The sequence below is a fragment of the Dendropsophus ebraccatus genome, chromosome 11, assembly GCF_027789765.1.
Source record: "Dendropsophus ebraccatus isolate aDenEbr1 chromosome 11, aDenEbr1.pat, whole genome shotgun sequence".
NCBI lineage: Eukaryota > Metazoa > Chordata > Amphibia > Anura > Hylidae > Dendropsophus > Dendropsophus ebraccatus.
The window spans coordinates 83,472,014-83,485,846 of NC_091464.1; the positions used below are offsets into that span (position 1 = coordinate 83,472,014).

General features: G+C 46.0%; 1 protein-coding gene across 1 annotated transcript in view; it reads right to left on the reverse strand.

Annotated features, from left to right (window-relative positions):
* Positions 1-13,833, reverse strand: part of BLMH (bleomycin hydrolase) — a 54,084-nt gene that overhangs the window by 22,059 nt on the left and 18,192 nt on the right. The window contains exons 5-6 of the mRNA XM_069945641.1: positions 13,256-13,344; positions 10,211-10,303 (exon numbers count right to left, since the gene is read on the reverse strand). Coding sequence (XP_069801742.1) covers positions 10,211-10,303; positions 13,256-13,344 — 182 coding nt within the window. The remainder of the gene's footprint in view (positions 1-10,210; positions 10,304-13,255; positions 13,345-13,833) is intronic.

The window sequence follows — 13,833 nt, forward strand, 5'->3', positions numbered from 1 at the left end:
ACCAAAAGGACAGAGCGCCATTTAGAGGCTGGAAAGGAGGATGGAGGCCATGTCACAATTACAAAGCTCCTGTGCTGCCAGGACAGTAGAAACCCCCGACAAGTGACCCCATTCTGGAAACTACACCCCATAAGGAATCTAACAAGGGGTGCAGTGAGCATATGGACCCCACTGGTGACGGGCACTTACGTAGAACATGTGCCGAGAAAATAAAAAATACAATTTTTTTTCATTTTCACGTCACAAATGTGGCAGTCACCAGGGGGCCATATCCCCGCTGCCCCCCTTGTTAGATTCCTTATGGGGTGTAGTTTCCAGAATGGGGTCACTTGTGGGGGGTTTCTACTGTCCTGGCCGCACAGAGGCTTTGTAATTGCATCATGGCATCCTCTAATGGGAATGGCGTCCATACCTACTTAGCTGGGGAAAAGGGACAATTCTAATTTATTTGGGGGTATTAGGCCAATTATTAGTTCATAAGGTTGGAAATGACAGGTGTCCATCAAACTCAACCTGTGTTGATCCAGAGGAAGGCAAAAAACCCTCGTGAGGCAGACGACAGTAGCCTCATCACAGGGGAAAAATTCCTTCCCGACTCCATAATGGCGATCAGAATAATCCCCGGATCAACGTGACCCCTGAAATAGGAATAAGGGACAGAATTTAGATAATGTAGAACCCCAGTGACATGTGGTGCGCCTTGGAGCGATCCAGTATGCAGAGGCCGGGGTGATCAGGACAGGCGTCACACTGGAAAATGGTGTCCTTCCTGGTCCCCCTGTTACGCCACACTCTGCACTTCTTCTGGGGTCTCCCTTTCTCCAGTGTGGGGGACGTCACCTGGAAAATGTTGTCCTGGTGCGATACGGGGTCCCTCATATCCAGAAGCGCTGGGTCCGCTCCATGGCTGCTAAATATTAGGGCCCTATTACTGCTTCTGATATGTTCGGATCGTGCCGCAAGCTACAGTAGCTCGGGCAGCGAGGGACCAGAAGAGGGGGTGCTGGTATAAACGTTATCCCCGTACAGGTGGTAACCTTTATCCAGCAGTGGGAAGATCAGGTCCCAAACTATCTCCCCACTAACTCGGAGGATGGGGGGGGCATCTGGGGGCTGGATTTGGGTGTCCCTTCCATCATACACTCTAAGGGTACGTGCACACTGCGGAATCGCGACAGATAACCCTTCGTGCATTCCACAGCTGGCACCCACCGGCGGACTGATGCAGGCGCACGTCTCCATCCGTGTCATAGACTCCCTTCTATGCACGAGCGGATTCCGCTCTCCGTCCAACGTGTTCATTCTTTGGATGGACGATGGAATCCGCCCGTGCATAGATTGGAGTCTATGACACGGGTGGAGACACGCGCCCGCATTAGTCCGCCGGCGAGTGCCAGCTGTGGAATGCACAAAGGGTTATCCTTCCCCATTCCGCAGTGTGCATGTACCCTAAATCTGTAAGTGTACCCTGAGGTACTCTCACAGAGGGTGTAGAATTTCATACCGTCATGTCTTATTGGGACGGTACTGGCGGAAAAGACGTTTCTGGGGGGCAGCGTACGCTACGCTACCCCCAGACACGTCACTAGATGATGAGGATGAATGGAGGAAAAAAGGATCCCCCCCATTCATCCTCACTGGCTGTTTCGGTGTCGGAGGCAATAATAACGTATGCGTCTGACGCCGAAAACACCCTGGGGGCCACCTTTATACGGGGATTGGTATATGGGGTATGTAGTGGTGTACTGTCAAACTTTATTCAATGTAGTGTGGTGTAATGTAGTGTTTTTTACGTGTTTTTTTACAGTAAGTATAAAAAAAAAAAAACAACCTACGCCAACAAAGGAGTTGCTGATAAATGCCGCACTTGTGTGCGGCACTTATCAGCAGACCGTGGCAGTAGAATATAGAAAAAAAACACCCTACGCCAAAAAGGAGGAGATGCTGACTAGCAGCGCACTTTCGTGCGATGCTGATCAACACTCAACGGCGATAGGGTGCGGAAAATAGAAGAAAAAAAATTGGAAAAAAAAAACAACAAAAAACTTTCTACATTCTGAACATCCCTGTAGCTGCTGATAAGTGTATTACACATGTCAGCCGCTAGAGGGCAGCAGAGAGCAAAATCCGGAAAAAGACGAGGCTGAAGCCGAAAATAGACGAAAAAAGACGAGGGGGACCGCCGGAAATAGCCGAAGACCCGACGGAGGGCGCCGCGAACCCGGAAGACGCCGATCAGGACCCCGGGACAGGTGAGTAATGTACAAATACCTGCTCTGGACCCCTCAGCTACCAAGCTGAGGGGTCCAGAGCAGGTATTTTACTATTTTTGTGGACACTGATCGCCGTGCCACCGGCCCGATCGACGTGAACGGCCGGCCGGTACCACCATTACTTTTTACAGTAATGGCGGTCGGTGCCGTCCTCGGACAGCACCGACCGCCATTTTTTCCGGGTCATCAGGTCACCGATGACCCGGAAAGGTTCCGATCACCGCTATTGGCTGATCTGAATTGATCAGCCAATAGCGGCGATCGTAAGCACGGGGGGTGTTAACCACCCCCCGTGCCGAGAAGCTAAGATGGCCGGCTATGATTTATAGCAGGCCATCTTTCCCGATCGCTGTGTGCGAACACACAGCGATTGGGGAAACATCGGGCGTAAATTTACGCCCTGATGCGTTAAAGGGAACCAATCACACACAAATTGGCCATAAAGATAAGGAAACGTGCTGGTACATCAGCCAGCACATACCTAACCATCCCCCTGTCCCCTCAGTCCCATGAACATTCAGCCCGCAAAGTTAGTTTAATAGTGTCCCGCGCTGTATGCAAATTACCATGTAAGTAGTCAAGGTGGGCGGGCGGCTGGTCAAGTAGTCCCGGTGGGCGGGGGCTTCGTCATGTAGTCACAGGCTCCTGGGCCGCCTCCGGTGCTGTAATCACGCCCCTCCGGGCGTGTTGTAAAGCGGCTCCTGGTGACGTCACTCGGGGGGCCGGCATTGCACGTCGGCCACGCCGACGTCTTTACTAAGCTGCGCGTGCGCAGTACAGTGGGTGAAGCCGCTGCTATACTACGCCGCGCAAGCGCAGTACAGCAGCGTCTTCTCATGCTGCACTGCGCATGCGCAGCTTAGTAAAGACGTCGGCGTGGCCGACGTGCAATGCCGGCCCCCCCGAGTGACGTCACCAGGAGCCGCTTTACAACACGCCCGGAGGGGCGTGATTACAGCACCGGAGGCGGCCCAGGAGCCTGTGACTACATGACGAAGCCCCCGCCCACCGGGACTACTTGACCAGCCGCCCGCCCACCTTGACTACTTACATGGTAATTTGCATACAGCGCGGGACACTATTAAACTAACTTTGCGGGCTGAATGTTCATGGGACGGAGGGGACAGGGGGATGGTTAGGAAGCGTGCTGGCTGATGTACCAGCACGTTTCCTTATCTTTTTGGCCAATTTGTGTGTGATTGGTTCCCTTTAAGTACCAGGGCGCGAGGGCGTAAATTTACACCTGATGTCGTTAAGGGGTTAAAGAGTCACAGTCGTATTATTATTTTTTTGCAGAAATCAATAGTAAAGGCGATTAAGAAACTTTGTAATTGGGTTTATTAGGCAAATATGCCATTATCTGCATTCAGAAAGCCTTTCCCCAGGTCCCCCCCCCACCTCGCTCCTCTCTCTCACTCACTGCTCATTGTCAGGAAATCACGACTCTTGCACATCAGACATGCCCTGTGTAACCTATGGAGGGGGGAGGGGGGAGACTAGTCACCAGCAGAGAACAGAGAACAAAGCATTGCACAGCGGGACCTGTGTGAAAGCCGGTATTCAGAGGTCAGAGAGGTCAGTGCGGACTTAAGAAGAGATAGCCCGGTGATGTAGCTGTAAGGTGATGTAGCTAAGGTAAAAACAAACAAACATTCTTCATTCTCTAAAGAAGTCTCACTTTAATGTAAGCTTCCCATACCACCACATGACATGAAATAAACTACATTATGGTGGGTGCATGTCTGTTGCTGCAAGTAGGTGGGACACAACTGCATCATAGGCAAAAAGTTGACTATACATCCCTGTAGGTCAGGGGTAGGTTGAACCTTGGCTCTCCAGCTGTTGCAAAACTACAACTCCCATCATGCATTGACAGCTAAAGCTTGGTTGTCCAGGCATGATGGGAGTTGTAGTTTTGCAACAGCTGGGGAGCCAAGGTTCCCTACCCCTGCTGTGGCTGTAGTGATTCTAGCTGGAGTATACAGGCAATAACTGTAACATCAGAGGTAAAAATAAAGTGTGCAACACAATAATGTGCGTCTTTAACAGTACATTGTTCTAACCTGTATTTACATCTAAGGAGAACATTGTTCTAGCATGAAAAACAGTAGAGACAAGGGCATGGATGTCTACACTGCTCTCCAGGCAACAGGGAACAGTGTAAGGACTTCACCTTTTCCTTTGGTTAATGAAAACCTTGAAAAAAAAAAAAAAAAAAAAAAATGTGCAAAATCGTTTTCCCCTTTAACACCAAATATTTTCTTTGTTCTATCTTTGATATCAGTATACAGTGGTACTTTGGTTTAAGAGTAACTTTGATTAAGAGCGTTTTGCAGGAAGAGTTCAGAGGATTTTCAAAATTGTGACTTCGTTTAAGAGCATTGCTTTGGTTTAAGAGCTCCCTGTACTGGATGGGAGGGGGAGTGGGGGAGGAGCATGGTCTGCATAGCGTGGTCTACAGCACTGTACCCTGACCCAGGAAGTCTCCCTCACCTTCCAAATCATAGCAGATCCACTCCAGGCTGGGGCTTACATCAGGGGACAGGACTGTGGGGGTAATCTCTCCATAGCTGTAACCCCTCTCTCCCCGGACAGAGAGCGCTGCATGTATGTGCCCACATATGTCCTGCTCATTCCTTCATGCTCCCTGCAGTCCCTGTCAGCCCTTGTTTCCCATCCTCTCCATTCCTGCTATAATGTGTCTGCACTTACACTCAGCTATACACACTGCTGCTATAATCTGCCTGCACTTACACTCCTCCAGTCACACTGCTGTATAAGAAAGTTTCTGTCACTGTCCTCCTGCACAGCTCTGTTATTCACACTTCCTGATTGGTCCATGCTGAACAAACCCCCCCCCCCCCCTTCCCCATTGCTGTCATGTGACCACACAGACCTCTGACAGCAGCCCTGCTTCTCTATTCTAGCCTGTTGTACTACGCTACTGTATTATGGGGATCTGCGGCTCCATCCTGTAGCTACAAACTGCTGCTGTGTAATCAGGGTTATGCCCTTTCTATACATTATACTCCACATGCCGATTGCTATACTGTACAGTAACCTATAATATCACATATTCTGCTGTTTCTAAATGTTTGTTTCATTTGTTTTACATGTTATTCAGAATAAAACATGATTTTTGGGGCGTGGAACCAATTGTCTGCATTTCAATAATTTCTTATGGGAAATTTTTTTCGGTTTAAGAGTGGGTTTGGATTACAAGCGCGGTCCCGAAACGAATTATGCTTGTAATTCAAGGCACCACTGTATTTTGAAACTGAAATATGAAGCTTTCAAAACTAATTTCTTCTGCTATACTGCCCTCTAGTGGCTGAAATAGTTAACACATTTTATTTAAAAAAAAAAAAAAAAAAGTACAGATTTCTTTTCAATGTGGTAAATGCAGTTACCACTAATCTATATCATAAAAATCAAAGTCTGTCTGTCTGTCTGTCCTTCTGTCTGTCTGTCCTCTATAGACTTCCAAACGCCTGAACCGTTTGACCCCAAATTTGGCACACAGATACATTGGGTGCCCGGGAAGGTTATGGCGAAGGTCCCGTCCCCGCCAGATGTACAGGAGGGGAGGGGGAGGGGAAAGAGAGGCGCCCCATAGAGATGAATGGGAAAATCTCCTCACTGCAAACACAGGTGATATAATTAGCTGCAGCAGACACGGCAGTTGGAGCCTTAGCAACCAATAGGATTACTGCTTTCATTTTCACAGGGAGCAATGGTTGCTAGGGAAGCTGCCTGACAACATCCACAGTAATAACTGGTAGACCCCCTACTCCATCTATACAGTACATGTATACAGGACCCCCTACTCCATCTATACAGTACATGTATATACAGGACCTCCTACTCCATCTATACAGTACATGTATATACAGGACCCCCTACTCCATCTATACAGTACATGTATATACAGGACCCCCTACTCCATCTATACAGTACATGTATATACAGGACCCCCTACTCCATCTATACAGTACATGTATACAGGGCCCCCTACTCCATCTATACAGTACATGTATATACAGGACCCCCTACTCCATCTATACAGTACATGTATATACAGGACCCCCTACTCCATCTATACAGTACATGTATATACAGGACCCCCTACTCCATCTATACAGTACATGTATATACCGGGCCCCCTACTCCATCTATACAGTACATGTATATACCGGGCCCCCTACTCCATCTATACAGTACATGTATATACCGGGCCCCCTACTCCATCTATACAGTACATGTATATACAGGACCCCCTACTCCATCTATACAGTACATGTATATACAGGGCCCCCTACTCCATCTATACAGTACATGTATATACAGGGCCCCCTACTCCATCTATACAGAACATGTATATACAGGACCCCCTACTCCATCTATACAGTACATGTATATGCAGGACCCCCTACTCCATCTATACAGTACATGTATATACAGGGCCCCCTACTCCATCTATACAGAACATGTATATACAGGGCCCCCTACTCCATCTATACAGTATATGTATATACAGGATCCCCTACTCCATCTATACAGTATATGTATATACAGGATCCCCTACTCCATCTATACAGTACATGTATATACAGGGCACAACAGGTATACCAAACTGTGACTGGGTAACACTGCTACACCAGATCTGACCAATACCGCCATACTGTGCTGGATAACACTGTCATATAAGACCTGACCAATACCGCCATACTGTGAATGGATAACACCGCCACACCAGACCTGATCAATACCGCTATACTATGTTGGATAACACTGTCATACCAGACCTAACCAATAACGCCATACTGTGACTGGATAACACTGCCATACCAGACCTGACCAATACCTGCAAACTGTGACTGGGTAACACCACCACACCAGACCTGACCAATACCACCATACTGTGACTGGATAACACCATCATATCAGACCTGACCAATACTGCCATACTGTGACTGGATAACACCGCTATACCAGACCTGACCAATACCACCATACCATGACTGGATAACACCGCCACACCAGACCTGACCAATACCGCCATACTGTGACTGGATAACACCGCCATACCAGACATGACCAATACCGACACACTGTGACTCAATAACACTGCCATACGGGTAAATACAACCCTGCAGGTATACAGGACCCCAAAACTATACACTACAGGTGCACGGGACCTCCACAAAACTATATACTACAGGTATACAGGACCCCAAACTTTACACTACAGGTATACAGGACCTCCACCAACTATATACTACAGGTATATAGGACCCCAAACTATACACTACAGGTATACAGGACCTACACCAACTCTATAATACAGGTATACAGCACCTTCACCAACTCTATACTACAAGTATACAGGACCCCAAATATACTACAGGTATACAGGAACTCCACCAGCTATATACTACAGGTCTATAGGACCCCAAACTATACATGACCTCCACCAACTCTATACTATAGTTATACAGGACCCTCAAACTATTTACTACAGGTATACAGGACCCCCGAACTATATACTACAGGTATACAAGACCTCCACCAATTATACACTACAGGTATCCAGGACCCCCGAACTATACAGTACAGGTATACAGGACCTTCACCAACTGTACACTGCAGGTATACAGGACCTCCCTCAACTATACACTACAGGTATACAGCACCCCCAAATACACACTACAGGTATACAGGACCCCCCCCCCCCAACTATACACTATAGGTATACAGACCCCCCAACTATGCACTACAGATATGCAAGACCCCTAAAAACTATACATTGTGGGTATACAGAACCCCTCCAACTATGCACTACAGGTATACACTAATTCCACTGATTAACTCAGATGAAACAATAACTTTAGCTTGGCCTCCTGGGCACCTTAGAACAAATCTAATAAACACACCGACACTTTATACCCGGGCAGCGCCGGGTACATTTTCTAGTATACAATATATACATACTGTGGCTTCCCTGATATGAAGCCCCAAATCCCTTTTAGCTCTGATGAATATGTTTTTCTATATCACACATTGACTTCTACTCTAAGGGGTTATCAGTACAATGGAGGACTGACACACTGACTGGTTGCAATACTTAAAGGGATACTCCAGTGAATATAAATTGTTTTAAAACTGATGCCAGAAAATTTAACTGATTTGCAAATTAATTTTATTTAAAAATCTTGGGTCTTCCAGTACTTATCAGCTGCTTTATGTCCTGCGGGAAGTGGTGTATTGTTTTCAGTCTGACAGAGTGCTTTCTGCTGCCACCTCTGTCTGACAGGAACTGTTCAAAACAAGAGGTTTTTTATAAAGATTTGCTCCTGCTCTGGACAGTTCCTATTATGGACAGAGAGGGCAGCAGAGAGAGTACTGTGTCAGACTGGAAAGATTTCTTTTCACTCTTGGTATATACACCTGGAAAATCTTCCTTATAGACATATTGACTATGTGTGAAACTATGCATCATATACTTTGTCATTTTCTTTTGTGCTTGCTATGGACAATATGTGATTGTTATGCCTCTTTCTGTACTCAAAAGGCTGCTTTCCAGACACCGCCCACCCCCTCTCACTTCTTATCTGTGCATTATCAGGCAAAGCAGTAATCATTACAGAGAAGCAAAGTAAAGATAGGGTTTGCTGATTCCATTATAACCTATGGATGGGGGAGGGGCCCGAGGGGGATGAGTGAGCAGGAAGAGGAGACAAGCAGCTGTGCAGTTTGGAGACTGTCTGGACAGATAAAATGCTGGATTCACAGGTCAGAAAGCTCAGTGCTTATCTAGGAGCTTGGTGAGAGAAGATTGCAGGATGTTGTATTTTGCAGGGCTGCCTTTTCCTCTCTCTGTGCTCCTTCATCCCCCTGGGCCCCTCCCTCTTCCATAGACCATAATGGACACAGAAAACCTGCTTCTTCTGAAGTGAGAGGGGAGGTAGGAAAAAGCTTTTTGAGTACAGAAGGAAACTCTTTTGCTTAATAAAACCTATTGCAGAGTTTCTTAAAGTCGCTTGTACTATATAGGTGCAATAAATATACCACTATATAAAGCATATACACTAGAAAAGATTGGAACAGAACCTATAAAATACCCTATGCTTGCCAAATATGCAAAGGCCCACTGTGACCACCAGCCCATCTTAGGATACATGATTATTCCAGGCAGGTTACCTTCTGTTACTGTAGATTTACCTACCACCTCTGCAGTACCAAGCATCTACTACTCTTTCAATAAAATATTATTTTGTGACGTTGCCATAAAAGTTTCTGTAATAACAATGGCATGAAATGGAAGTCAAGGAAAACAGAGAAGCCCAACCAGTATTAGGACACAGAACGGCCGGTGTTACTGAATGATCATCTCGGCCAGTACTGCAGTACCGCCTAGATAATCTTAATTTCAATGAATAGCGGCCGCAGAAAACTGTCAGTTTTTTGTGCGGACAGATGAAATCTTGGCCGGAGCGTATACTATGTGTATAAGCTCCTACCACGATTTGATTTATTCCAATACACTGTACGTTTAGCATAAGTCACGTCCATTGTTGCAAATTGCAAATTATGCTAAACATACGTTGTGTGAACATGGCTTTAGGGTAGCTTCACACGTACCGTATCGCTGCTGATTTTCCGCAAGAAAAATCGCATGAATTGACCTGAGTATTATGTATATATAAAAAACGCAGCGTAAATCACGCACATAATACGCAGGTCAATTCATGCAATTTTTCTGCATCTAAAATCACAGGGGCGGATCTGCGATTTTCTTGCGTAAAATCAGCAGCAATACGGTACGTATGAAGCTACACTTAAAGTGCGAAATAGGTTCAGGTTACTGCTGTAAACTTTCAGAGGTAATAGCATAAGCTTATGAAGGCTACAAATGCACGGTGACTCTTCACACTCACCTCCTCTATCATTGTGTCCAAGGCTGCAGAGATCTCCTCCTTGGTACAGCCGCTGGATACCATGTTTCTCAGTCTTAGACAATATTCCCGCATCTGAAAAGAAAAAGAAGAAATCACACATCAGCTTTCATCACACTGTATTTTATCTATATCATAAGAATGAAAGTCTGTCTGTCTGTCCTCTATAGACTTCCAAACGCCTGAACCGTTTGACCCTAAATTTGGCACACAGATACATAGGGTGCCTGGGCAGGTTAGAGCGAAGGTCCCGTCCCCGCCAGATGTACAGGTAAGGAGGGGGAGGGGTAAGAGCACCCCATAGAGATGAATGGGAAAATCTCCACACTGCACACACAGGTGATATAATTAGCTGCAGCAGCTTGCCAGCAGACACGGCAGTTGGGAGCCTAAAGGTGCATTTACACGTAACGATTATCATGCAAATTTGGGAGATAACGATCGAATTCGAACGATAATCGTACGTGTAAACGCAGCAAATGATCAAACAACGAAGGAGAAATCGTTCATTTTGATCTTTCAACATGTTATCAAATAGTCGTTCGCAAAAAATTCGCAGATCGTTCCGCGTGAACAGTTGTTTGCCGATTTAACCCATGTGTGAGATAGGCTTAAGCGATCGCAAAACGAATTTTCTGTACGATATATCGTTCTGTATAAACGCTGATAGTTATGAAAAAAAATAAAATATCTTTACTCCGACATAGTTAATCGTCCGATCGGGCCAATTATAGTTTCGTGTAAACGCACCTTTAGCAACCAATAGGATTACTAATTTCATTTTCACAGGGAGCAATGATTGCTAGGCGGCTGCCTCACAACATCCACAGAAATAACTGGTAAACCCCCTTTTAACACCACCATATCAGACCTGACCAATACCGCCACACTGTGACTGGATAACACTCCCATACCAGACCTAACTAATACCGCCATACTGTGACTGAATAATAGAGGCGTTCCTTAGGCTGTATCCACCCGCTGCACAGAGCCAGCAGACAGTGGGAGTCAGATGCCGAGATTTCTGGTTCGTACGAACCAGAAGTCCGGCAGGTTCGCTCATCTCTACTGGATAACACCACCACACCAGACCTGACCAATACTGCCATACTGTGACTGGATAACACCACCACACCAGACCAATACCGCCATACTGTTACTGGATAACACCACCACACCAGACCAATACCGCCATACTGTGACTGGATAACACTGCCATACCAGATCTGACCAATACCAACACACTGTGACTGGATAACACAGCTATACCGGACCTGACCAATACCGCCATACTGTGACTGGATGGCACTGCCACACCGCTATACCAGACCTGACCAATACCACCATACCGTGACTGGATAACACTGCCACACCAGACCAATACTAGATTTTCTGGCAAGTCTGAACAGGAGGTGGAAGACTAGAAAAATAAAAAAATTTAAAAGTTGTTTCCTTCCCCCTGCTCCCTGGTGCTGCTCCCATGCAAGGTGCTGCCCTAGGCAGAACACAAGTGCCTAATGGTAAATACGACCCTGCAGGTATACACCAACCACCTCCACCAACTCTACACTACAGGTATACAGGACCCCAAAACTATATACTACAGAACACTACAGGTATACAGGACCTCCATCAAAGATATACTACAGGTATACAGGACCCCAAACTATACACTACAGGTATATAGGACCCCAAAACTATACAGTACAGGTATACAGAACCCCAAAACTATACACTATAGGTAAACAGGACCCCAAAACTATACACTATAGGTAAACAGGACCCCAAAACTATACACTATAGGTAAACAGGACCCCAGAACTATAAACTACAGGTATAGAAGTCCTCCACCAACTATAAATTACAGGAATACAGCACCTTCACCAACTATATATTACAGGTATACAGGACCCCCAACTATACAGTACAGGTATACAGGACCTCTACCAGCTATACACTGCAGATATACAGTACAGGTATACAGCTCCCCCCCCCCCCATTATACAATTCTGGTTTACAGGACCTCCCTCAACTATACACTACAGGTATACAGCCCCACCCAACCACACTACAGGTATACAGGACCCCCTCAACTATACACTACAGGTATACAGCCCCCCCCAGGGCCGTATTAAGAGCTGTTGCTGCCCTAGGCACTAAACCTGAAAACGCCCCATCGTGCGGGAGTGCGGTTTCGGCCACATGCATTTCTTTACATGTAGGTACATTGTCTGGATCACATTTTTATGGTTTTCAATTGCTTAAAACATAAATTTCCACATTGAGTGAATGGTTAGAGCAGTCGGCATATTTTCTGAAGGATTCTCACCACAGTATTGGTAGATTGGTAGGTAATAGCTCCAGGCGTCACAGCCATACCAGACCTGATCATACCTTCCCCCCACTCCCCTCAAAAAGTCCTCAGATTTGCTGGCAAGTCTGACCAGGAGGTGGGAGACAAAAAAAAAATAAAAAAAAGTTGTTTTTTCCCCCTGCTCCCTGGTGCTGCCCCCCTCCAAGGTGCTGCCCTAGGCACCGGACCACGGGTGCCTAGTGGTAAATACGGCCCTGGTCACTCCCAATTGTTATCTATTTTACCCATTTGCAGGAGGAACAACAGAGGAACGGCATAATGCAGAGTCCTGAGAAAAGATGCTGACAGGTAACAGCAGTGTACATGGCATGACAGAACGTTACTTCTATGATATCAGACAGAATGATGCGAGTCCATGCAGTACAGACATGTCACTCAAACATTTTGGTCACTCCGGGTCTGACTGTCTCTAGATATTGCTGTTAGTTGCAGTTGTAGTTTATTTACCATGTTAGCCATGTTGTTCAGCTACATTGGATGGACTCCATAGACTATAACGGAGCATCTCCAGAGCAGCTGGACAGAGACGTGGCCACCCCCTGGTGATTTTAAGATCAGCCCACTGGCTCTAGGGGAGCAGCTCTCGGCTCTAGTGGACAAGAAAGTTTTAATCAGAGATCCTCTAACAAAAATTAAATAAAATAAAAAATTACCTTGTGATTCAATATGTCATTCATTCTACGGGTTGCCTCTGATGTGTGGGATTCTGGGAAACATTTCTTTGGGATGACGCCGTACTTTTCTACATGAGTACAAATAAAAAAAATAAAATAATGATTTTTTTTTTTTTTTAACACTAACTAAACATTATTAGTTTTAGTTGGAGGTGGTCAGGGAGCCAAAAACAATGTGATGGGTATCCAATAATATAAGAACCCAGGACTACAAGCATGGTATACTACACTCACCAAGACACCAAACCAGACCTGTTACTTGTCCACTCAGGCTCTTGTATACTTTTGGGTTGTGCTCAGCATAAAACAGTTAATCTCAGAGTATACAGGTAACAGATGCGGCACTCACCCATGGTAGTTTAAAACAGGCTTGATGAAGCGCACACTGACTGGGCGACGGACCGTTTCACGCACCATCCACAAGCCTCCACTCCGTAACCCAACCCAATAAAGGTCTGTTTTAAACTAACATGGGTGAGTGCCGCATATGTTACTATCAACTTTTGATCATAAAAAACACCCCCCTTAAAAGTCCTGTGAGTTGGTGCTGCAGGGAA